The sequence below is a fragment of the Neophocaena asiaeorientalis genome, unplaced genomic scaffold (assembly GCF_003031525.2).
Source record: "Neophocaena asiaeorientalis asiaeorientalis breed wild unplaced genomic scaffold, Neophocaena_asiaeorientalis_V1.1 scaffold396, whole genome shotgun sequence".
Classification (NCBI taxonomy): Eukaryota; Metazoa; Chordata; class Mammalia; order Artiodactyla; family Phocoenidae; genus Neophocaena; species Neophocaena asiaeorientalis.
In genome coordinates, this window is record NW_020172455.1 from 3,748,556 (window position 1) to 3,774,584 (window position 26,029).

The following is a 26,029-nucleotide window of genomic DNA, read 5'->3' on the forward strand; positions in this document are numbered from 1 at the left end:
TTTTTATGTGGTTAGGAAAGAAAGAGGCTATGTTTAATTATAATGAGAGCTCAGAAAAGCTTTCCATTCTAGGGATGGAACGGCAGATTATGAAGTACCTTGAAACTTGGTTGTGTGTATTAAGAGTGAAACACGGTCCATCTAAATCTGCTCCTCTGGACTGTTTGTTGTCAAAGATGATCATGTGTTGGTTTGGGCTGTGTGGAAAATTAATTACTTAATATAATGGCTTGCACTGGAGTCCTAGTCTGCAGGATCTGGTGGGCTCAGGCTTTCAATTAAAAACTTCATTTAATTTACAGGTTTGTCATTCATATTAACCCTACACTGCTTCACAATTTGCACGTTTTAATAAACCTTCGCAAAAAAATATGTAATTTGCCATATGTAAGCGTCCTGTGGGTAGGGCCCTTCCTTGCCTTTCTGGTTACCGGTTCTGTCTCCACTGCCTGTTCAGGGTAGCTGGTACATAATAAATACTTGTTAGGTAAATAGAGGGATGATTTTTTGTTTTTTTAGAGGAACGATTTTTGAGGGTGTCTGGTGGCATACACAATACTCATTGATTTGGGACATGGTAAACAGCTTCAGAGACTTTGCTAAGAGTGGCTGTGACTAACTCATAGCGCCTGAACTGAAAGTGTTCATAGATGTCTGTCTGGGCCTTCTTCCTCTTAGTTGAAGTTGAGCAGCATGGGGCATCATGAGGAGAAGATTGTGGTTTTGTGCAGAATTTAAGTGGGCTGGGGGATGGGCTAACCATCTGCATCTAATCGGGAAGGAAGCGTCAAGTTATTTGTCCTGACTCCCCTTTTAAAGCCTGACTAGGAGCTAGAGGAAAGGATTACTTTTGCGTTTCCCTGGCCCTGACCCTGCCTTTTAAAATTCTGGTCTCATGTTTTTTGTTTGTTGCATCTTGTTTTCTTTGGCTGTTAGGTGTAAAGTCCATTCCTCTCTTTCTTTGCTTGTTATGCTTTGTTTTTCCTCCACTGGACAACCTGTGCCTGAGGAGCTCCCTGTTCTGCCTGTTCTTCCATTGTATCACATTCCCTGTTTTTCTCCTTTTTTCAGAGGTTGTCTCTCTCTTTCTAATGATGTGCATTATAGTTCAGCACTGTTCACTGGAAGGTTCTGTGATGGGGGAACACTCTGCTGTACCCAATACAGTGGTCACTAGCCCCATGTGGCCAGTAAGCGCTTGAAATGTGGCTGGAGAGACCAAGGAACTGAATTTTAAATTCTGTTTTATTTAAATTCAGTAGTGGTTGCCTGGGGCTGGAGGTGGGAATGGGCATTACCTGTAAAAGGATCTGAGGGACCTTACTGAGGTGATGAAATGTTCTAAAACCGATTTATGGTGATGGTTTCATCGCTTGGTAAAGTTACTAGAAATCACTGAATTGTACAATTGAAACTGGTAAATTTTGTGATATGTAAAATATGCCTTAATAAAGCTGCAAAAAACCCAAACAACAACAACAAAAAACTGTGGGAACAGAGGGAAAATGGTGAGGATATAGGTGAGTCACGAAGCCATGAGTTGATAATTGCTGAAGCTGGTGAGGGGCCATGTGAGCATTCATGAATCCATTCTGTCCACTTTATAGATGCTTGAACGTTTCTGTAATAAAAAGTGTGAAATATGTGGTGAGGAAAAAGAAATTTAAATAATCACATATGGCCAGTGGCTGCCGTGTTAGTGCAGCTCTAGTTGTTAGTCACTGCTTCTTGGTCATGAGGATGGCAGCAGTACTTTGGGGTAAAATGTTTTACTTTGCAGACTGTTCACGTGAGCATGCGTGGTGCTAACTCTTCCTGTTACAAGTTCTTCCTAAGGGAGACTTCCCCGATGGGCTCTTGGAACAGCCCTGTAGGAACTCGCTAATGAGAATGGAGGCTGGGCAGAGCCATTTACTTCTGGAGCTGCTAGTCTATCAGCGAAGAACACTTTATCCATTTACTTATTTTGTCCCAAGTGTATTTTCTTTAATAGTTTGGTTTACCCAAGTAGCAATCTCCTTGTAAAAAGATACTGAGCATCTTCTAGTCCACATTTTAATTCCTTAATTAAAATTAATTCCTTAAAATGTTTTTAACTAGGTAAAAAAGGCTCCAGGACAAAAATAAGGTGGTTCCTCGACCTAGAAAGACAGGACCTGGCACCTTACACCAGACAAGCCACTGAGAAGTATCAAGCCACAGGCTCTGCTGTGAGCAGACGGCATTAGGGATTGTAACCTCTTAGAGTTTATTGGTGGGAGGAGAAGGGGGTGTGGTAAGGATACAGAGAGAGGGCTCAGAGGTCTTCGGGGAGTGCGGAGGCAACAAAAGTGAGAGTGAAGTGGTCACTTTTCCCTCAGCTCTGTCCGGGGGTCCAGCTGCTTAGGGGCGTGACTCTGATAAATTAGCAAAGAGATCTTCTTATTGGTTCAGTGTGAATTTGAATTCATAAGGACCTGGCCTCCCATAATGAACTGGTAGAATTGAGCTCATGACTATGCAGTGCTGGTGAATAAACGCAGCAAAATACTAACTGCCTGAGGTCTAGACTGAAATAACCAGGCCCCTTAAAAATGTCTTTACCGTCCTTTAAAAAAATCCAGTTAGTATTTCCGTTTAGGGAGATGGGGTCTTCAGTGTCTTTCGGAGAGTAATCCTTTTGTATCTGATTCAGTGGTCACAGTCACCTTTGGAGGGTCGAAAAGGAAAATCAATTCAGTTTTTTCTTCCTGTGTAGGGAAAACCTACACAGTTCTTCCCTATTGTGTGTTTCTTCCTGTGTGTCTACTTTACTATTCATAGAGCCCACTTCACTTCTGACCCTTCTGGTCACCAAACGTGGAGGTTTTTCTTTACACTAAGCTGTTTCCTGCAACGCCAGCTGGCTTTAAGTCAGTTCTGACACTCTCTTCCTGGAGATAGCATCAGATCCCAAAGGTTAAGGGCTCAGTCCCATAAGAGTGCCCTGATGCTGCGCTCCCCCCCCTCACATCCCCAGATGCCACTCACAAGCCCAGGTCATCGCCTGTGCTTCTAAGCAACTGGCTATAGATTGGGGGTTCCAATGACCCTCTCCTTGGGTTCAGTTAATTTCCTAGAGCAGCTCGTAGAACTCAGGGAAACACGTTTGCCAGTTTATGATAAAAGGCTATGATCAAGGATACAGATGAGCATCCAGATGGAAGAGATGCATAGGGCGAGGTGTGTGGGAAGGGGCGTGGAGCTGCCCTGCCTCTGAGTGCACGCCTCTCCCAGCACCCCCCTGTGTCCACCAACCCCTAAGCTCTCTGAACCCTGTACTTTTGGGATTTTATGGAGGCTTCATCACATAGGCACGATCGGCCATTAGCTCCGTTTTAAGCCCTTGTCCCTTCGAAAGAGAATGGAAGGCGGGGCTGAAAATTCCAAGCTTCTCATGGCGGCTTGGTCATTTTGGTGACCAGCCCCCATCCAGGAGCCACCAAAGAGCCCACTCCAAGTCGGCTCATTACAACAAAAGACATTCCCATTTTGACCCAGGAAATTACAGGGGCTTCGGGAGCTCTGTGCCAGGAACTGGGGCCGGAGACCAGTGTATATTTTATACCATTTCATTAGGGTCCTGTGCTCTCTGCTCCTCAGGGGTCTCATGGCCCTTGTCTGGGTTGAAAGTGAAGCCATTGTAGCCGTTTGCAAACCGTGGCGGCCCTACCTCTACAAGTACCCGCGCTGAGTTTTACCCAAGTCTTGATCCGCTTCTCTTGATAATTTCAGATGGTTTGGGAAATGGACTCCATTTTAGAGCTCCAGGTAAAAATGTCCAGATTTAGGTCATTTTCATGTTTCTGTACACCAAGTGGGCAAGCTAGGGTTCAGGCTTCCTTTGAGATGCTGGTCAACTGTAGAAACTCAAAGAAACTTAAGATCTTGGGGACTCATGAAAACGTTTAGGTAATAATTTAAATTTTAATCTTTTAATAGACTATATGTAATAACATTCCTCTTACTAAGCTCAACTATTTAAACACTTTAAACATGGATCATTGATGTAAATATTCAGGGAAAGATGAAGAGGTAAACCATAGGAGACCCTGTTTTGCAGGCCTGGATCGTTACATCTAGGAAGATGGCCGCCTGTGCCCTCTTCTCAGTGTCCCTGCAGCGGGGCCTGTGCCTGAGCCTGGGGTGGCTTAGAGTCTGGTGACTCTCTGCTCGTGCTAGACTGGCTGGGGTGTTTGGTCTCAGCATTCGTGTAGCTTACTTTCCTGTGAAGAATGTTAGGCTCTTAACCACGTTCATGTCACCTTTTTAGCATCTTGCAGAGGGCCATGATTCAATTCCATACAAATGACATTTAGAGGCGACAGTGAACCTGACATACCTTCAAGATGGTTCTGATTGTGGCTTTTGTGTTAAAGTTTGTCCCTGGAAAAGAAGCACAAACACCACCTGGGAATGAATTTTTATGTTATTTTGGGTCCTATGTGGCCTCTTTTCTCTTAAGATGTTTTCAAACTGCAGTAAACAGTCGATCTATAAGACCATTGAAAGTAAGGCCCAGGAGTGTTTTCAAGAACGCAGCAACAAAGTGTGCGGGAACTCCAGGGTGGACGAGGGGGAGGAGTGTGACCCCGGCATCATGTACCTGAACAACGACACTTGCTGCGACAGTGACTGCATGCTGAGGCCGGGCGTCCAGTGCAGGTGAGGAGCGTGGCGTGGGGTGGAGTTGGGCGCCTGACAGGGGTCCTCACAACAGCGGGCTGAAAGCGCGGGGCTCTAGAATCATCAGAGGGCCTGGCAAGTGTGTGTTTACCCCTTCTGCCCTTTATAGCGAGAAAAATGTTTTCTGGAAAGCAATGTGACATTGTATCACAAATCCTCCATCTTGCATCCTCTCTGCTGTAGCGATGCCATGGTACAAAGAATCTTTTCTAAGGAAACAGAGATGTACAAAGATGATTTAGCAGGGGTGTTCATGGCTACATCCTTTTATAATAACAAAATATGGGAAACAATCAAAATGACAATCCTGGGACATAAATTAATTATTGTGTAAATAGTGTTGAAGAATACTGTTTAATCCCAGAAACTGCGGAGGAAGCAGGTTACAAGTTAGAAGGTACTTAAATTTCCATTTTTAACGTCCAGTGCCCGGCTTAGAAGTAGGGGGGACTTTGATTTATGGTCACAGATTTAATGGTATTCAGTGCTTAGTAGCACTGTAAGTACTGATAGGGCTGACTAGTTTCTTGACCACTGTTGCCTTGTGGGCTTAAGTTTTTGTTTTTTTAAGTTTTTGGCTGCACCATGCGGCATGTAGGATCTTAGTTCCCTGACCAGGGATCGAACCCATGCCCCCTGTGTTGGGAGTGTGGAGTCTTAACCACTGGGCCACCAGGGAAGTCCTTTTCTTTTTTTTTTTTTTTAATTACTGTATTAAGTTAATGAAAACCAAGGACACCAAGATGTTTTAAAGATGGGTCAATTTGGACCACTGTGCTGCGTGAGTCTGCATCAGGAAGGGCAGATGGACCATGTGCAGGTGGTGCTAGCGCCTGGGAGTCTGTGCAGGAGTGGGTGACCCAGCCAGGAGCCCCTGCCCTGCCATTTCAGGGCCCCGTGGCATGACCGTAGTCTGTGCTGTGGGGCTGTTCTTTTTTTTTTTTTTTTTTTTTTTTTGTGATACGCAGGCCTCTCACCATTGTGACCCCTCCCGTTGCGGAGCACAGGCTCCGGACGCGCAGGCTCAGCGGCCATGGCTCACGGGCCCAGCCGCTCCGCGGCATGTGGGATCTTCCCGGACCGGGGCACAAACCCGTGTCCCCTGCATCGGCAGGCGGACTCTCAACCACTGCGCCACCAGGGAAGCCCCGGGGCTGTTCTTTGACTTGGACTGTCTGCTCTTCCTCTGTAGTGATAGGAACAGTCCTTGCTGTAAAAACTGTCAGTTCGAGACGGCCCAGAAGAAGTGCCAAGAGGCCATTAATGCTACTTGCAAAGGCGTGTCTTACTGCACAGGTATGTCCTCCCGTCGGTTCTCTTGGAATAATTTGCTCTAACAGGTATGTGTGTGTTGGAAAGCAAGATTGTGTTTCATTCAGATGAATATAGCCCTTTCTTTTTTTTAACCTCATGTGCAGAGTTGAGTTGATCTCAGCACACTTGTCATTGGTCTGTGCAAGGCCCGTGATTATTTCTCTTCGTTGTTTATTCCCTTTTATTCACTTCCATTCTCCTTCCCCTCATAGGCATCTGCTTTAACGTGTCTAATATTTGCCTAGATAGGTGTATATCCTTGAAAGATAGTGTGTTTATCTTCTGTATATGTGTGTTTTTAACGTGCCAAAGTGATACTCTACCTTAGATCATTTTTTTTTTTAAACTCAATACCATGTTTTTACAACTCTTGTTTTCTATTGCTCTGTATTTCTGTCTGTGTATCTGTATCTTTGTATCTAGTTCATTGTTTTGGGCACTTGCTGAGTGTTTAGTTTTGTGATTTACTATATTTTACTTATCTGTTCGCCAAGCAGTAGCTGCTTGGATTGCCTTTATCTCCTAATACGACAGATAGGACTACACCGAACACCCTTACACATCTACTTCGGGAGCTCTGAGAGCTTGATGAGTGCATATGGAGGAGTGGGTGCATACGGAGGAGTGGAATTGCTTAGTCGTGGAGGGAGGCACTCCAGCGTTCTCTAGAACAGCAGTAACGGGTTTTGTCAGTGCCCCCGCCAGTGGTCCAGGTTTCTGTATGCTGATGTCCTTGCTGACACACTGTATTACCCAGCTGTCTTATTTTTTTTGCTGGTCTGATGAGTATAACGTGATTTCTTATTATTTACATTTTTCTTGAACATCTCTTTATATTTGTTAGCTATTTAGATTTCTCCTTTTGTGAATAACTAGTTCATTTATTTGGTCCATTTTTAAAAATTGCATTTCATTTTTGCTGTTATTGATTTGGAGGAGTTCTTTTATGATAATCCATTTGGTTTAAACATTGCATATGCCTTCCTCCTATCTGTTGTCCTTTTTGGAACTGAAATCTTTCACTTGAATCAAATCTGTCATTTTGTTTGTGTGTTTACTTTTTTGAGTTGTGGATAGTTACAAAGATATTTTCCACAGCTGCTTCTGTAGCTTCATAATTTTACCTTTCACATTTAGGACTTTATCTGGAGCTAAGTTTGAGATTGTATTGATTATCAATATTACCTGTAGTTCTTATTGCCTGTAGTTAGTTGTTCCTTTAAAAAATCTCCAAGCTATATTATTAGGTACATGATTGGACATATTCTCTACATCTTCTTGATCTGCTATTCCTTCATCAGTATGTAATGCTCCTTTTTGACCCTTGTGATTTCTTTTAAATTTTTTCTTTTTTAATTTGTATTGGAGTATAGTTGACTTACAGTGTTGTGTTAGTTACAGGTGTACAGCAAAGTGAATCCGTTACACATATACTGTTTTAACTTGTTAATATTCAGTCTGCTGCCTGTTTGTTGTTCTTGTGCCTGTTTGTCTGGTGTATCTATCCCATCTTGTATTTTTCTAATTTCTGTGCCCTTTGGTTGCTTGGTTTGATTTTTGTAGCAGCTACAATTAACATATAATACCACCTGCCCATTTAAAGTGTAAGTTCAGTGGTTTCTAGTATCCTCACATTTGTGCATCCACCTACCAGTCTGTTTTCATCACCTCAAAAAGAAATCCGCATCCTTCAGCCACCATTTCGAGTCCCCTCATCATCCCAGCTCCAGATAGCCACTAATCTACTTTCTGTCTCTATGGATTTACCTAATCTGGATGTTTCATATAAATGGAATCATACAATATGTGGGCTTCTTTCCCTCAATAATGTTTTCAAGGTTTATCCATGTTGTAGCATGAATCAGTCCTTCATTTATTTTAATTGCTGAATAATATTCCATTGTATGGATATATCACGTTTGTTATTCATTCATCAATTGATGAAGTTTGGATTGTTGCTGCTGTTTGGCTGCTATGAATAATGATACTGTGCAGATTTGTGTGCAAGTTTTTTTTTTTTAATGAACCCACCCAACTTTTAATTAATTAATTAAAGTTTTGGCTGCATTGGGTCTTTGTTGCTGCGCATGGGCTTTCTCTAGTTGTGGTGAGCGGGGGCTACTCTTCGTTGTGGTGCGCGGGCTTCTCATTGTGGTGGCTTCTCATTGCAGAGCACAGGCTCTAGGTGCACAGGCTTCAGTAGTTGTGGCTCGCGGGCTCTGGAGCGCAGGCTCAGTAGTTGCGACGCATGGGCTTAGTTGCTCTGCGGCATGTGGAATCCTCCCGGACCAGGGCTCGAACCCGTGTCCCCTGCACTGGCAGGCAGATACTTGACCACTGTGCCACCAGGGAAGTCCCTGTGTGCAAGTTTTTGTGTGGACTTATGTTTTTATTTCTCCTATATATATATCCTTTTGTTGAATTGCTGGGTCATGCGGTAACTGTTTAATCCTTTGAAGAACTGCCAGGCTGTTTTCCAAGTGGCTGCCCATTTTACGTTCCCACCAGCATGTGTGAAGGTTCCAGTTTCTCCACATCCTCACCAATACTTCTTATTGTCTGTCTTTTTTTTCTTTTTTGGCCGCACCACACGGCATGTGGGATCTCAGTTCCCCAACCCAGGGATCGAACCCATGCCCTCTGCAGTGGAAGCGTGGAGTCCCAACCACTGGACCATCAGGGAATTCCCGTCTTTTTGATTGTCGCCATCCTATTGGATGCGAAGTTTTATCTCATTTTGAGTTTTCCTTCGGCTTTTACATGTGCATTTTATGAGATGTTACTCATGATTCTTACATTCTGAGATCTGTCAGCATCACATTAGTTTGGCAAATGTCAAGAGCCTGAATATCTCAATCAGTCTTTAAAAAACACTTTCTAGGGGCTTCCCTGGTGGTGCAGTGGTTGACAGTCCGCCTGCCGATGCAGGGGACACGGGTTCGTGCCCCGGTCCGGGAAGATCCCACATGCCGCAGAGCGGCTGGGCCCGTGAGCCATGGCCGCTGAGCCTGCGCGTCCAGAGCCTGTGCTCCGCAACGGGAGAGGACACAACAGTGAGAGGCACGCGTAGCGCAAAAAAACCCAAAAAAACCCCCAAAAAACCACTTTCTAGCTGTGCTCAGTGTTTGTCTTTATTGTAATAATAGAAAGATGTTTTCTTTAAATAAGTGTAAGTAAAACAATTTGAAAAAAAGATATTCCTTTTCAAACAGCCTTTTGTTCCCTTGGTATTTTATACAAAGTAGCAGCAGCAGCAGCACCTGGGCTCTTGTTAGAAATGGAAATGCCTGGTCCCCTCCCCGGGCCTCCTGCAACTGGCGGCTTGGGGCAGGGCCCAGCCCTCTGTTGCAGCATCCACTGGCGGATCTTCGTGCACGCTCCACTTTGAGTACCATGTTAAATAGGTGATGCTATGTTTTTAATTATTTTCCTGTGCGTTTTATACTCTGATTTTAATCTTTTAAGAACAGATGTTCAACAGATGTTCTAAAGCATTTTTTATGTCTCTGCTGAGGGCAGCATAACATACTAAAAATATGGTGACAGAACAGAATACAAACCTCCCCTGAACTTGCTGTACTTTTTCCAGAGTTTGCTTTCAGTGGCAGTGAGTTTGCTATAAGACAGTCTTGTTGGCACTCTGAATGCCCAGCACCCATAACGGGTTTTATAAAACCAGAGGCAGAGGTAGCAGCCTAAGCAAGTGTCTCATATGTGTTAGGTAGTTAATGAAAGGCTGCTTTTGTAGGAAATAGGGCAGATGCATTTAGGTTCACAGCCCTTTGAGTCCGAACCTTTCGACTGGCTCCATTCCTCAGCTGAGAGGCCAGGCCTGTGGTGGTGCCGTGCAGAGGTCTCCCTTCCCTTTTAGCGCTGGCTTTCAACTGCGTGTGCTTCTCATTTTCCAGAGTGAGTCATTCGTTCCACCCTTTCTCTCGGATTTAACATCCTCGGTTGGCTTTTCTTTGTCCTTACGAATCATTGATTCATTTAAGAAATATCTGTGGCTTACCTACAGTGTGACAGGGATTGGACATCACCGATTCATTAATAGTTGTGGGCTCTGCTCTCATGGAGCTTACCAGTCTGGTGGTAAGAAACAGAAAATAACCACAGGTAATCGAATAGATGTAAATTGTAAAACGTGTGCTGTGAAGGGGAGAAGCCCGTGGAGTGGCAGAGCATGGCGGGGATGAGGGGCCACCAGCTTAGGCAGGGTCCTCGGGGATGGCTGAGAAAGGCTGAGCAAGGAGGTCTTGGAGAGAAAATCTGAAGGGTGAGAAGCAGCCAGTCCTCTTTAGAGAGTGGAGACAAGAACCTTGTGGGTACTGAGCGCATACGGTCAGGTTCTGAGGTGAGAGAGAAATGGAGTACATTGAAGGGTGGCCGTTGGAGCGGGCGTGTGGCTTGGGGATGGTCGTGTGCCTTCCTAGGGAGTTTGCGTCTTAGTCAAGGGAGGGCACACAGGTGTCTTTTATTGGTGATAGTAGTGGAGATCTCTTGTATATACATTCTTTTGTATGTTATGTTTCACAATATAAAGGTAAAAGAATGCTTGGCACGTGTAAGTAGTGACGGAGGCGAGGCCGCGGGAGCCGGGTGGACGCTGGGAGGAGCGGGCAGCTTGGTGCCCGGCACGGCCAGGCCTCGGTGCTCCCCGGCTGCCGGGACACGGGCCGCCCCGTGGAACTGGGCCACGTGACTCAGGGCGGCCCGTGTGCCCTTTGCGTGCTGCAGGTAACAGCAGTGAGTGCCCCCCTCCTGGCGATGCTGCCGACGACACGGTGTGCTTGGATCTCGGCAAGTGTAAAGATGGCAAGTGTGTGCCCTTCTGCGAGCGGGAGCAGAGGCTGGAGTCCTGCGCGTGTAACGGTGAGCACATGGCCCTGCCCATCCTTGCAGCGGGTGGTGTGCGCAGACGGACCGCTGCCTCCGGGTCCCGCTCCTTCCACGGTCGTCTCCGGAAGCCGTCCTGTCCATCTCCCTCGTGGCTGTGTTTTCAGACCGTGAGGCCGCTCGGCGGCGAGACCAGAGGGGACTGCGGAAGGGCGGGCGGCTGGAGGTCCGTCCTCACTCCTCCTCCCGCTGGCCTCGAGCTCTGGTGCGGCCCAGGACCCACCCGGCGCGGCCCAGGCCCGGGTCCCCCCTCTGTTGGGACGTCTGCTGGGCCAGCCGCCGCCGCTCCCTGCCAGACGCCTGGGGCAGGGGCCTCTCAGCCACGGCCTCTGGGACCCTTGTCCTCAGATTTCCACACTGTTTTTGGAACCTTTGGGTCTGAGGAAGGGCCTGAGGGACTGGCTGGGCTCTGAGCTCCCCGCCCTCCATCAGAGAGAGTTCTGCTGCTTTCACAGCAGAAATCCCAGAAGTCAGAGCCCCTGGGATGGGCGCTTAGCATCCACGCAGCGGAGCAAGCGGCTCTTGCAGGTGGAATGACGTGTGAATAAAGATAGCACACAGTAAGCGCCGGGTGGTTTATTCAGTGAGCGGCAAGCGGCTTGGGGTGCCCTGGAAGCACACATAGCAAGTGCCCAGGAAATGCCTGACACGTGAATGAATGAGGAGAAGGTTTTCGTTTTTCCTTTAAAGTGGTTTTGCTTGTTTTTGTGTTCTGGCTGATTTCAGTTTTCCTAAGAGGTCAAGTAAAGATTGTCCCGAGTTATACGGCCTGTTGACCTTTTGGGCATTCCTGCCGTTTGTACGTGTGCCAGATACCCCATGTGCTGTCGGAGGGTGGTGTCCATGGAGGGGAGAGGTCGTTCTTAGGCTGCGGTGCTCCTGTCGCTGGCGGGTCACTCAGATCTGCACCCGAGGCTGGCAGTTCTGTCACAGTGGCTTGGCTCTCGCTGGAGCCTTGGCTTTCCAGAGTGTGCCGGAAACTGAGAAGCCAGGGATTGAAACCCGCAGCGTAATAACGCCGGGACGAAGGGAATCATTTAGCATTATGAAGGGTTTGAAGTAGAGAGAATCTGCCTTTTAATCTCTTAAAGGAAACTTTTCTGTGTAAATTGTTTTTACCTTTTGCTTTACCTCTCTGAGGGCTGAGGAGCCTGAACTCGGGAGTTACTCCTTGGCGGGGGGAGGGGAGTGGAGGGGGCGGGTGTGAAACCAGGATCATATTCGCTGTTGGAATAAAAAATGAGTGCAATTCCTTCCCTGCGGGAGCGGGGTAGCAGCGGGACAGGCAGGAGGAGAGCGCGTGTCTAAGAGGCTCTGCTCTGTTTCAGAAACCGACAACTCGTGCAAGGTGTGCTGCAGGGACCCCTCGGGCCGCTGCCTGCCCTATGTCGACGCCGAACAGAAGAACTTATTTTTGAGGAAGGGAAAGCCCTGTACAGTAGGATTTTGTGACATGAATGTGAGTATTTATTTATCTGCAGCTTTTTCTCTAACAGCCAGATGTGAAGTTTTTATTTTGTAAATGCTGGGTTTTGCAAATGGAAGGGAATCAGAGCACAGATGCTCACATGTCTATCCGTTGTCCTCGTGTGAGAGTCTAGTTACATACTGTGCGTGTGACCTCAGAGGACCAGGTGCTCTCAGGAGACTGGGCAGGACCTGGGGGACTTTGTGGTAAAGCTGAGTTTGAGGCAGGGAGTCCTACTTACTTGGTTTTCTGGGCTAATTATAAAGGTCACTAATTCTGCAGGATTGCAAGCTCTGATTTTGAAATGGGTGCCGAGTGGGCAGGAAAGACCTACGGGCAGCTTGACTCGCCTAAGTCAGACCCTTCTGCTGTCCACAGAAACACGATTTTATTCCTGCACTGTCACGGGGAGGGCTTAAGGGGCTTGAGAGGCATCTCCGGCAGTGTGTGTGTGAGATCAGTGCAGTCCTTACTGGAATTGGCCCATCTTTAACAAACTGGTTTTCTTGAGTTTTGTCTTCTGGTAATTCTAAATTCACTTATAAAAATGGACTGAGTGTGGCGTGTCAGTGACAGAGAATGCACCTTCTTAGGTACCCATTCCAGTGTGTCAGAGATGGCTCTCCTGGCCGTTTGGTTTCAGTGGAGCCCTTTTCGTGTTAATTATGTGTTTGACTTGAAGGAAGCCATGTTCCTTCTAAATGCATGGCCGCTGGGGTAATGCCGGGTGCTTTCTGTTCACAGGGCAAATGTGAGAAGCGAGTGCAGGATGTCATTGAGCGGTTCTGGGAGTTCATTGACAAGCTGAGCATCAATACTTTCGGTACGTGGTTTCCCCAGGTGGGTGGTTGCTTGGAACTGAGCTGATTTCACTGATGACGTTAGAAAAGTGTGGTTTCAGACTGACAGGCCCTAATCGTGCAATAGAAGATGGAAATAGTTACCACTTTTGTTCTGAAGCGACTTTGTTGGCTAAAGAAAGCGTGGACACATTATAGGTCTGCCCCTGTGTAGCATGGATGCACAAATTTTAAAACAAGGGAAGTAAAAATACTGGCTTCTTTACTAAAAAATGAACATGTGACAGTTAAGTGTCCTTCAGTCCTGTAGCTTGCAAAGCTGAATCCTGCTTGATATGAGTCATTTACTTAAAAGTGGGCCTCAGACTTTGCAGAAGCAAGGATGCACTGTGTCCTCTAGGGCTCATAATTTAGGGTTTAGTCACAAAAACAATAGTACCCAGACAGCATCGGCGTTGTCTTCGCAAGCACTGTTCCTAGTAGGAGCCTCCTCCAGGGTGAGTCCCCTGCACTGTCCCTCCAGGGACTGTGTGGGCCCTCCTGTGATGTGATCTGTTCTCCACAAGCACATGGGTCCATTCTGGGGAGAGCTCCCGTGTGTGGGGGGACAGCTGGGTGTATAGCAGTGGCACAGAAATGCTTCTTGGTACCAGCTCAGCTGTTATATCCCGCCAGCAGTCTGTGCCGTTTGACACGTGATAGTACTCTAAGAACGTTGCATTTTCAATTTCTAAAGTACTTGGTCAAGACATTCACTGTTTGGAATTGTTCACAGGGAAGTTTTTAGCAGACAACATTGTAGGCTCCGTCCTGGTTTTCTCCTTGATATTTTGGATTCCTTTCAGCATTCTGGTCCATTGTGTGGTAAGTCACCAGTTTTTAAGTAATGAAACATTTTATTAAAATTTTGAGCAACTCGAACCATGTTACCTTCGGAAAAGATAAAAATTTGTTCTTAGAAAAATCTGACCTGCTGTTTCCAATGACATTTTTGGTGCTGTCCCTGGAAAGGCATTTTTGGTAAAAAGATTAACTAATGGTCTCTAAAAAAATTACATTTTTTGTGCACGGATGTTTCGCTCTCATGTATAAGAACTCAGAGAGACTGGTTAACTGGGCTTGTCCGGGACCTCTGAGGAGTGAAGCTTCTTAACGAGCGCACCCAGGCTGACTTTGCTGTGGCAGAGCAGATGCCAAACAGCAGCATTCCAGACATGCTGCCCCATCAGGTCTGCAGTCTTGGCATCGTCGTCCGGGGTGCTCGCTCAGATGCTTCCACATGAGCAGAGGGAGCTGTCTTCTTTATTGTTCAAAATGAGTAACAGCTAACAGTTGAATAGGACTTTGAGAAACTCCAGGCACTTTATGAAGTTTGATTTTGAAACGGGTGCTGAGTGGGTAGGAAAGACCTACGGGCAGCTTGACTCGCCTAAGTCAGACCCTTCTGCTGTCCACAGAAACACGATTTTATCCCTGTGCTGTCACGGGGAGGGCTTCAGGGGCTCGAGAGGCTTCTCTGGGCGGCCTGGTCCTGTTTTCCCGAAAATTTCTTTCTCCAGAAATTTTCTTATAGATCCGTTCTCCTTGCTTCTGTGGGAAAAGGAGGATTTGTCTGCTGTGTAGAGATGAGGACGTCAGAGCCAGGCTTCCAGGCCTGTGCCCTGAAACCCCTGCGCGGGGCCCTCCCGCGAGCACGTGGGATGCTCCGGCCCGGCGAGCTCTCGGGTCTTCACGGCCCCGTGCCTTTCCTTGGCTGTGCGCTCTCACTGAACGGCTCTTCTCTCGAGCGGCGAGCCTGCCGGATGCCAGGAAAAGCCCTGCGAAAGCGGAGCGGTGTTAAAGGGGGCGCGGTGGAGGCTTTGACAGATGGGCGACGGTGCCATCCATTACGGTCGCTTTTACCTGAGAGTCAGACCTGCGTGGTTTACGGCGAGAGTTACGACTGTGGACCGAGAGGCCTGACGCTCGATTTCTGCGCAGGGCTGCCGACGGGAGGGCGGGCAGTGGCTTGTCTCTGACCTTGGCGGCCGTTCAGGGCGGCTGGGCTGGAAGCCAGGCCCCAGGCAGGGAGGGCGGACCACGTGTCCAGCCTTCTGCAGGGTGTGTGTCAGGACTCGAGGCCTGGCGCTGCCAAGAGCTGGGGCCACAGCGACCCTGGACACGGCCGGGAGGAGTGACGAGGCTCTGGTGGGCTGGGCCGCTGGGAGGCCAGCGCTGGCCGCACGGAGCCGCCCTCGTTCCTGCCCGGGGCTGGGCCTCAGACACCAGCGCTTAAACCTTGCCCGTTTCCTTACTTAACGCCACAAAACACATTTCTTTGACGTGCAAACACCTGGGCAGAACCCTTAAAGCGTGGCCGCGAAGTTCCTCTGTGCGACCTGCTTCCACTTTGTACACCTCCAGCTCTGAGTTCGTTCTTCCCTGGACAGTAGGAGGGGCTCATGAGGAAGGGGCGCTGAACCAGCTGTTTGCAGGAGTGACGCTGCTCTGCTCTTCTTTCTAGGATAAGAAACTGGACAAGCAGTTTGAATCGCTGTCTCTGTTCCACCCCAGTGTAAGTATCTCTCACGAGTCGTTCTCGGTTGTATTTTGAGGCCTGCTAAGCAGAGACCTTCACTGGCCTCCCCAGCAAGAGCCACCAGCCTTTCCAGCGGCACCTTCTCTGGCAGGAAGGTCCTGGGGTACCAGGAGGGATCTAGGTTGGATGCTAAGGTCAGTTCTCATGACAGTGACAGTGAACACTTGCTAGTCGCTTGGATGGTCAGCCCTGAGTGGTCAGCTGTTCAGCACGGGCTTAGTTTAACACTGAGAGAGCTTTTCCTGTCTTGGGATCCTGACAGCGTTGTTTCTCGTGAGCCTCTTTTGGGTCTTCAAACGGCGGCGTGTCAGGACTTGAACGCTAACTGCTCGAGTAGCTTCTTGGGGTGCCTTCCCCAGCATGGGGATCAGGGCACCGACGGGGGTGGCCACCTGCCGGGTGAGGCTGGGACTGTGGGACCTGGGGTGCACCTACTCCGTGTCTTCCAGAACGTCGAGATGCTGAGCAGCATGGATTCCGCTTCGGTTCGCGTCATCAAGCCCTTTCCCGCGCCCCTGACCCCGGGCCGCCTGCAGTCCCCACAGCCTGCCCCTGCGGTGCCCCCCGCGCCTTTGGTGCCCGTGGCCCCAAAGCTGGACCACCAGCGGATGGACACCATCCAGGAGGACCCCAGCATGGATTCGCACGCCGACGAGGACGGCTTCGAGAAGGACCCCTTCCCAAATAGCAGCACGGCCGCCAAGTCGTTCGAGGACCTCACGGACCATCCGGTCACCAGAAGCGAAAAGGCCTCGTCCTTTAAGCTGCAGCGTCAGAACCGCATTGACAGCAAGGAAACCGAGTGCTAGTTCAGGACCACGTCCCGAGCGCTCTGACTTCCGTGTGCAGAATATTTTTATAGATTTGACCTCAAATCACTGCAGTTTTGTGAAGATTTGGGAGAAAAAAAGGAAGTGACTTCACAGCAGATGCCGGTCATGTGTTTGGACTTCCTTCGCATACGTAATACTTGTGTGGTCAGGCCCTTTTCCTTCCGAAGAGGTAAGGTGAATCTCGCTTAATTTGAGGCTTTCAGGTTTTAGTTTTTCTGATCTTTAAGATATCCTTCAACCTCTGACGCAAAAGCAGAAACTACAGCTGGATTAGGTTATGAGTATTTACATTTTTGTAAATTAACTTTTTATACTGGGAACAGCACTGATTAGGGAGATGCTCAGTTTTGTTTTAAACACTGTAATGATCCAGCAAACATGAGGCATTTAGCAGTTTCTTGTGAGGATAACTGGAACACAGAATAGATTTATTTATTCTTTTGCCTTGAAGACAAAGGGAGAAAAAACCAATGTATACATTGTCTCCAAAATGTGGGTTCTGTTTCTAGATATTACCTAGAACTTGTAGCAGAAGAAGGGAATTACACCGCTAAATTTAGGGATAAGGTTTCTTAACTCTGAATTGTTAAGAATCTCTAATGTCTAGAATTAAAACAATCTAGCTTAAATTGTAGCTCCATGAATCTACAGAATTCTGCCAACTGTTTTAGGACCCCAGATAGCTGGGCAGTTTTTGTGTGTTTCTGAAGTATCTTCATGTATCAATACTGTCACCATCCTCTTAAAACATTCGCCATTTAGAAAGCCTGAACTACTTCAGAATAAGAAAGTTATGGTCGCCTCTTCTCAAACACTAGTGGCCAAGAATGCACAGGAGATGGTTTCTGCCAAAAGAACCGGGTGTGATGTGCTGGTCTGGGGCTTTCTCCCCACGCAGCTGATTGCTAGAAACCCTGGGTACTGACCCATGTTACTTCTTGATCTAGTGCTTCAGTATGGTCTGCATCTACTGTGTGAAGGATAGAAACCATCAGGTTGAATTCTGATTTCCTTTTAAAAGCTTTTTTCCCCTGCTAAGTACTGAAGTGTGCTCACCAGCGAACACATTTTAACTGAGATAACTTGTAAGCTTTGAGAGCAATCAACCAAACCTGTGACAAATCTTATCTTTTTTTCTAAGGATGTTTGTTACGCAGATACCTATTACACTAATACTTGAACTTGTACCTTGTGGTATTTGCTGTCTTTTAACTAGTCATAATATTCTTATATTATAGTTAACACTTTTGCAATCTGATATAAGGTGAGTGGGGTGTGTGGGTGTATGTATGAGAGTGAAATGGTTCCCAGCTGAATGTAAGAAACCATTTTTTATAAAATTGTGACTTTTTAAAAAACCAACACTGTCTACCTTTTTTCCATTTATAAAATTAACAAGCTGCTCAGGGTGTATTTTGTAGCTGTGGCACTGACGACACCTGCATCCATCAATAAATATTTATTATCAAACCATGACGTGCCTAGGTACAAAGCTGTCCTGAAAACTTCCGATGCTTTGATTAATCCTGGTGGCAGATGTTTGTTTGTGATTTTTATTGCAGGGTCACGAGCAAAGGTTTAAACTTCTCTGACCACTTATCTTGGGGTCTTTGTGCACTGGCGACTTCCTGTTCTGTAGATTAACAGCTGGACTTGGTTTTCTGTGACTAGTGGGCCCCATCTCCCAGAAGCCTTAGTTCTGGTTTTGCTTCTGCCATGTCTTGCCAGTAAGGGAGCAGCAAAAGCAGGGAAGAGACTTTCTTCTCTATCGAAGGCCAAAGATGAGAGAACAAAAACTCATTTCCTTTTGGTGATAAATGTAGTCCGTCTGGCAAACAGGAAGAAGAAAAGTCCTGTAAGGGGAAGAGAACGCAGTTAAAGGGGTGGCTGGTCTCCCAGCTGTGGCCCCAGGCGGCGAGCCCCCGGCCTGAACAGCAGCCTCTGGTGCTGCGTTAGCTCATCAAATGCTCCCACGCCCTTTGTGGAGGGACAGTGTCTGCATATGACACGTGGAGCGTCACAGAACCTCACACCATTAATGAGCGCCTGAGCCGAAGTGTCCTTCCAAGTCCGCAGACGGAAGAAGAGGATCAATGAGTGAGTACAGCACACTGATGTAGCCAACAAAGTGAAAAATTTGTTACAAGAGCTCAGGGCCCCGTGTGTCAAATTGTTTTTGACTCTTCTCGCTCTAGGAATTAAACTGACAGGCACAGTATTAGATGAAAAGACTTTGTACTGTCCAGAGTCCAGACGCCCCACCCCTGGAGCCCCTTCTCCTTTGGGGAAGAATCCTTTCCCTACGCGGGAGCTCCACCTATCCCCCATCCCCATTAGAACTTGGAACTGGTTCATGACTTGCAGACCAGGGATTCCGATTAGCCGCACTCCTCCCGGGCCTTAGTTTTCTCATCTCTGCTGTGTTTGTTAGGTCAGATGATCGCTGAGGAAGACCTTCCCAGCTCTGGACTCTTAATACGTTAAGTAAGTCTAAAAGGACTTCAAAGAGCCACTAGCCCAGCAGTCTGCAGTTTCCTTTTCTCTAGCAGCATTACTTTTCCAAACCATCTCAGGTGGAAGCGTAACGCAGACAAAAACACAGCTCTGGGTGCTGTGTCAGCGGTCACATGGCCAAGCCTGCTCCCGACCTGGGAACGGCACAAGGTGGGTCAAGTCCAGTCAGGGTGCAGAGGAACACAAACATGGCCTTCTCGTCTGCGGTGGGACTGCTGGGTCCCACGTAAGCACACGTTTATTTAACTGTACAGGAGGCTGTTGTGCTGTCTTCCGGGGTGGCTGTGTCATTCTGCACGGGGACTGGCTTTTTTACCTTTTATATTTGTAAGTGGGCTTTCTGGCTATAAACCAATTAGAACTCTGTACCTCAAATATGAATTTTAGTTAATACCATATTCTACTTAAATGCATTGTTTTGCCTCTTTTAACTTTCCCCCTCTCCATATTATAAAACTTGGCCTAGATGTTCTTAAATATGAACCATTTACTGCTCATTCATTTCACTACATGCCAACTCCTATTAAAGGGGTTCCCAGAGCATGGTGCCAGCTGCTGGGTGCCGGTACAGCACCAGGCCAAGCACGGTGCTGGGTGTGCAGGCGGCCCTGCAGCTCCTCCACTCCAGCCAACGTTTTCATTCCATTTGGTGAAAAGGACAACTGTCTCACCCACTCAGAGCTGCTCCAGGCGGACAGTGCACAGCGTGGTCACTTCTGCGTGACCCTACTCACCCGACAGGACCGAGCATGCCACTATACCTGACTGTCCTTCTGCATCAGGGTCCACAGGTCAAGTGCATCAATCCCACAGTCCTGGGCCACTTGTAAACAGGCCCTGGCATATTCACCAACGACTAAGTTGAGGCGATTTAATTTGCACCCTATGGAGAAGAGAAAATCCAACCGCTGGATTTTATGCAACTGATAAACCCAAGTGCTGGTCTTTGTGCAAGTTCTACTACCTGGAGGGTTTCTCAGTTCAAGTGAACAGGCGTGTGCCTACAGACCCAAAGTGGGCCAGCCACGGGGCTTGGGGGACACAGGACGGGCCTCACGGGTCACTAGTGTGCTGCCCTCCTCAGCACAGGACCAAGGACGATGGGGATGAGGGGCCATGGAGGGCATTTAGAGGACACCGAATAGACACAGAGGCAGAAAAGGCCAGGGGAGCTGAGCGGCTTGGCTGGAGCGCAGGCCAGAGGCGAACGGAGTTGGGCAGGTGACTGCTACGGGGTATGGTGGGGAGGACCGCTGGGCTCAGGCCCCGAATTATTATGTGTAATGAGAAGCCACAGCCACGTAGTGGAAAAGTCACTTGTAGACTTTGGACCAGAGAAGGCGAGAGCTGGAAGGGAGCACAGAGGTCACCCAGGCCAGCCTGGGGGTCAGCAACCTTTCTCTGCCATGGGCTGGACAGGAGTCAGGCTTTACGGGCAACTATTCAGCCCTGCCGTCACAGCTCCCAAGTAGCCACAGACAACATGTAACCATGGGCCTGGCCAGTGAAACTGTTATTTGTTGTAGGCGACAGGGTGTGGTTTGCCCACCGCCCCTGCAGTGTGGGGACTCTCACACTCAGGTACAACAGGATCACTGGGAGATGCACTGGGCGCTCCCCTAGACTTCAGCTTCCATAGGTCTGGGATGAGTCCAAGAATCTGCACTTCTGCCAAGTTCCCAGATGACACTGATCTGCTAATCTGGGACCACGGGAGAACCACACGTGGTCCAAAGTCATAAACCTGGCTAAAACTAGAGTGATACAGCAGGACTCATTACACACACGTCTACAAGAGTGCAACAGTCGCATGAGACGTGCCCACCGCATTCTAGATACAGATTTTTCTATTCTATTATAGTCCGTTAAAAAAATGTCACAACTCACTTGGTTTCGCGATCCGTGCATGGGTCGTGACCTGCAACGTGAGAAGCATTGAGCTCTGGCCGCACTCCTCTGCCCATCCAGGCTCAGCCTGAATGCTTCCTGTAGCGACTTTCCACCTCACAAGCCATCATTTTGACCTAAAATCGCCCTTGATGGTGCCCATGGGGGTCTTCCCTTTGCCCTGTGGAGCTAACAAGCAGGGCCTTCTGTCCTCTTTATGTGACGGTGCCCTTCAAATATGTGATGACAGCTGGCCTAGCTCCCCTGCTAGCCCAACAGCAGGAACTGGGTTCTAGTCATCTCTGTATCCTGCGCACCTGGCCAAGTCCTGGTATTGCACATAAAAGTGCCAAGACGCATAGTTGGTGGGGACAGAATGGGAGCCAGAACCCTGGCGCTGGCGAGCCCCGGAGCAGCCTCCGATCACTCAACCACCAGTTGGCGGCGGCAACTGGTGGCAGCAGAGAAGGGGCCACGTGCAGGTGGAAATGGGCAAAGCAACCTCCCCCTGCCGTTCAGAAGTCAGGAAAACACCCCGAGTGCGGATGTCAGCGTCAAAGCGCAGCCAGCCCGACCCTCAGCGCCACGGCGGTGGCCTCCTGTGCACCCCGGAGTCGGGCAGATACCAGGCCTGGGGCCTGACTCACGCACGGCCAGAATCCTTTTCTGTGTCATGCTACGACATGCTGGGAGCTCTGCTTTAACTTCTGTCGACTAAAGCAGACAGACGGGAATTCACAGGCCCCCAAGAAGCCGAGGCCCCAGGCTGGAGACCAGGTCCCACCTGCTCCTCCCTGGGCCCGGCATCCGGGCCCATGCTCACCTGAGCTCAGGAGCTCACCCGCTCCTGTCGCTGTGCGGCCTCACAGAGCGGCGGCGGCGTGCGGACGAGCCTGCTCTCGGGCGCGCCCACGGACTGCAGGTGCCGCACCGCGTACTCCTCCAGGGGGATGCGCTGCTTGGGGTTCTCACCTGTTCGGGAGGAACGCGGACACTTCAGCCCAAATGCACATTTGCTGTAAGTGATGACAGTTAAGGTTAACGCACATTCACAAATGGGCATAACTCGTGGCGTCGCTGGGGAACTGTTTAGCGCCAAGCGCAGAAAGAGAAGGGGCAAGAGTTCAAGTACAGAGTCCTACATAAAACAGACTCCAAAGGCTCTGGCTCAGGGCCTTGTAAGCGCTCTCGTCTTTCCTCCTTTACTGGTCACGTGGCTATTAGTCAATTAGGCTGAATTTGTTAAGAAGACAGACCTGCGCCGGGCAGTGAGCCTGCCCAGGTTCTAGCCCGGCTTTGTCACTGGCTAGCCACGTGCCCTTGGACAAATGACCAGCCTTTCTGTACCTCCGTTTCCTCGCTGGTAAAATGAGGATGACAGTAGGGTCTACCTCATAGGGTAGCTGTGAAAATTACATAAGCAAAGTGTGTAAGGCACTTAGAGCCAAGGTGCCTGCCGGGAAGGAAGCCCTCAATAAATAAACTAAGCAACAGCTAACGTCACTGCAAAGGGTTCCTTCTAGACAGGCTCACACACGGCTCCCGGCAGGCCATTTGCAAACCACACGAGTGTAATCTAGGAGAAAAGTAACAGCACTCATGATCCTGCCACCCAGAAAACCACTGCTGGCACTGGGTCATACTTCCCAGTCTTTTCCATGCAGATATGGAGACTTAAAGAAAAGAGGCATCACACTGAAGATAAACGGCCATGTCGTGCTTTTCCCACATGACATTGTGAGCATCTCTCTGTGCCTACGAAGAGTCCCTCAAAAACACGGTGTTCAGTTGTCGGGTGACCACAACGGATGCTTCTGTTTCCTTACAGTGCAGCATTCTAATGTCTTGCTATCATAAATAACTGTGCGTAGAAGTCTTTACACATGCACCTGGCTGCATTACACACTAGGTGTTTCCTTAGGCTGGGTTTCTAGATGAGGGAAGTCTCTAGGGAAGCTTTCCAGAAAGGTTTCAAGTTTTCCCACCAGTACTGTAAGAGTGCCTGTTTTCCACACTTGTCAGCTGTAAGTATTACTGCTTAAAATCATGGATTTGAGAGTCAAAAAACCAAAACTCCTTGTTTCAGTTTTCATTTTGTGGCTAACAGAAGTTTTACACATTTTCAAACATGTACTGGCTACTAAATTTCTGTTTCGATTACCTGCTCCTGCCTTTGCCTATTTCTTAAACTGGAGTTAACATTTTTCTTAATTGATTTCTACATTAAAGACATTAACCTTTTGTCTCTCATGCCTTTGCAAACATTCTCCTTAATGTGTCATTTTCTTTTAATAGTTTTTTGACGCAGCTAATTTATTTCACAAATCTATGTTTTCCTTTGCAGTTTCCTCCACTGCAATTTCCTCTAAGTTTTTATACTTAGAAAGTGTTTCTCCCTGTCCTAAATTTGATAGAAATTCACCTGTTTGAAAACTTCTGGGTTTTTTTGGAACGAGCTTACAGTCTCCACTAACACCTGTAGTCGGTGATCTCACAGGCGGCAAGACTTCCTTGCATCACAGTCGGCAACTGTCCCTTCCTTCCCTTCTCTCCAGCCTCACCGGAGAGGCCCGACCGTGTGCCTGTTAATAGCAGACCTTCGCTGCCGGGGGTGGGGCATGGGAGAAGCCTCTGGAAGCTGACTACTCTTCTCCTTTATGCTGAGCAGAGGGCTCTCCTTTCACGAGTAGGAAAGGAAGAAAGGCCTGTGCCTCTAGTCACAGCAGCAGTTCTTCCAGAAATACGGAGACATGTCTCCTGTTTAGACCTGCTTCCCATGGCCCAGGAGTCAAGCCTGTGCTGGGTCAGGGCGCTGCTGCCCTGAGCTACCCTTTTTCCATCAGTGTGAGTCACACAGCAAGGTGTCCAGTTTGACCTCTCTGCTGCCAACTACATCAACTAAAGAGAAAGAAACATTAGAAATTGAGCACAGCACTACTGGACTCTAAAAAACAGTCAAGTGCTTGAAATTTTAGGTCTGCCAACGACCCAGGCATGTAGAAAATAAGTCAGGAATAAAATTCACTGACATTAAAGAAAGCCAGAAGAAATACAAGGAAGTAAACTCAGGGAACTCATTATAAATTTGGCAAAACTTTACCTACTGGGAGATAGGTAAACAGATGAAAAAAGTATATAAATTTAAGTTTGCCCTAATGAAAAAAACAATTAAAAATGAACTAGGAAAACAAGAATGCCTTTACCTTTTAGCGCACTGTCATTGGCACCGAAGAAAACTGTAACTGCTACTGGGCTGTGCAAACTGTTCCCCTTCCGGATCAGCCTCGGGAGGATAATTTTCACCCATCTGGTATTGTAACCCGAAAACCCACGATTCAGAACATCGCATTTTCTGAAATGAAAAATTTTTAAAGATGAATTGTAGGGACTTCCCTGGTGGAGCAGTGGTTAAGAATCCGCCTGCTGATGCAGGAGACACGAGTTCGAGCCCTGGCCCGGGAAGATCGCACATGCCGCGGAACAACTAAGCCCGTGCGCCACAACTACTAAGCCTGTGCCCTAGGGCCCGAGAGCCACAACTACTGAGCCCACACACCTAGAGCCCGTGCTCCGCGACGAGAAGCCACCGCAATGAGAAGCCCGCGCACCACAATGAAGAGCAGCCCCCGCTCGCCACAACTAGAGAAAGCCCGCGTGCAGCAACGAAGACCCAATGCAGCCAAAAAAATAAATTAAAACATAAATTTAGAAATAATAATAATAAAAAAAGAATAATTGTGAGCAAAGAACTATTTCTGGTCGCCTGCAGCCAACCTTCTGTGTGGGGGGGGTGGGTGTGGGCTCACAGCGCCCGCTCTGGGCCATGGCCCTGCTGCCGCCCAGGTGTCACTTTGGTAAGATCAGAGCAGCAGCAGAGTTGAGGCATGTTCGTCCCCTTCATGGTTCCAAGATGTAGCAAGTCCATCCCATTCCTTGATGAGAGAGGTTATGAATAATAATGAACAGAGGGGCTATGCAGACTAGCTGATTTCATGCATGGTCGATGGGGTACTTTTGAAATGGAGTTTACAGCAGGCAGGTATTAAAGGCAGAAAGGCACTAATAAGCTGGAACTCTAATGGGATAAGCGTACAGGGAATTCCTGAGACTTATTTTACAGACCATTTTTTAAGGGGAGGTTTAGGTTTACGGAAAGACTGAGCAGAAGGTACAGACTTCCCCTAACCCCCAGCCCCACTCCCCGACAACCTACACCACCCCCCAGTGGGTGCATTTGTTACAGGTGCCAAACTACACTGACACACGGTTCTCATTATTACCCGGTGGTTTTGATTCAGTAGTTTTAGTAAATATGTATTAGTTGTGTTTCAGTTTAAACCAGTTTAACGGGCATTTTATTCCTTCTTAAAAATGTATGATTTGATTCACAGTACTGTATGGTATACTGAAAAAACCAACCATGGAAACTGAGCTGGCTGCCTGCGTTAGAATCCCAGCTCGAACACTGAGTAGCTGTGACTTCGGGTAGGTTTGTAGATGTTTCAAGTTGTCCACTAAAAAAAATTTTTTTCCCAGTGAATCTCCAACTTCAATTGATGGTTAGCAAACCGATGTGGTTAATTTTGGTGTATGGTTCAAATTCCTACATATAAGCAAGAAAGCAGAGAAGCTAGGGCACCAAGAAATAACTGCAGGCCAAAGGCCAAGCACCAGAGGCCAGAGAACTGCAGGAGGGAGTCCGGTTTGACGCTTCTCAGCATTTAGAAGCCTTGGGGGCAACAAAATTTCAGCCACGTTTATTTCTAAGTGTGGTTCTTGTGTTTTTAGTGTGTAACGATTACAAAATGCTGACTAGCCATTTTAAAGCCTCCACTTAGAATACTTTAAAATGGAACACTCTAGAATTTTGACAAGTCTGTCTTACATCCATCCAGTAGTTCAGTCACGCACGGCAGCACTTTAAAAAGCAAGAGGCAGGCGGAGCGCCTGGGCCCGTGAGCCATGGCTGCTGAGCCTGCGCGTCCGGAGCCTGTGCTCCACAAAAAAAAAAAAAAAAAAAAAAAAAGGGCAAAAA

General features: G+C 48.0%; 2 protein-coding genes across 2 annotated transcripts in view; one reads left to right on the plus strand and one right to left on the minus strand.

The window, feature by feature from the left end:
* The window catches only part of ADAM17 (ADAM metallopeptidase domain 17), a 52,661-nt gene extending 34,706 nt beyond the window's left edge, over positions 1-17,955 (plus strand). Inside the window, exons 12-19 of the mRNA XM_024737684.1 lie at positions 4,484-4,683; positions 5,897-6,000; positions 10,756-10,890; positions 12,243-12,373; positions 13,127-13,205; positions 13,958-14,046; positions 15,686-15,736; positions 16,210-17,955. Coding sequence (XP_024593452.1) covers positions 4,484-4,683; positions 5,897-6,000; positions 10,756-10,890; positions 12,243-12,373; positions 13,127-13,205; positions 13,958-14,046; positions 15,686-15,736; positions 16,210-16,569 — 1,149 coding nt within the window. The 3' untranslated portion in view covers positions 16,570-17,955. The remainder of the gene's footprint in view (positions 1-4,483; positions 4,684-5,896; positions 6,001-10,755; positions 10,891-12,242; positions 12,374-13,126; positions 13,206-13,957; positions 14,047-15,685; positions 15,737-16,209) is intronic.
* An 82-nt stretch (positions 17,956-18,037) lies between these two features.
* IAH1 (isoamyl acetate hydrolyzing esterase 1 (putative)) overlaps positions 18,038-26,029 on the minus strand; it is a 12,760-nt gene continuing 4,768 nt past the window's right edge. Inside the window, exons 3-6 of the mRNA XM_024737685.1 lie at positions 24,198-24,346; positions 21,836-21,966; positions 19,869-20,030; positions 18,038-18,446 (exon numbers count right to left, since the gene is read on the minus strand). Of these exons, the coding sequence (XP_024593453.1) occupies positions 18,261-18,446; positions 19,869-20,030; positions 21,836-21,966; positions 24,198-24,346 (628 nt within the window). The 3' untranslated portion in view covers positions 18,038-18,260. The remainder of the gene's footprint in view (positions 18,447-19,868; positions 20,031-21,835; positions 21,967-24,197; positions 24,347-26,029) is intronic.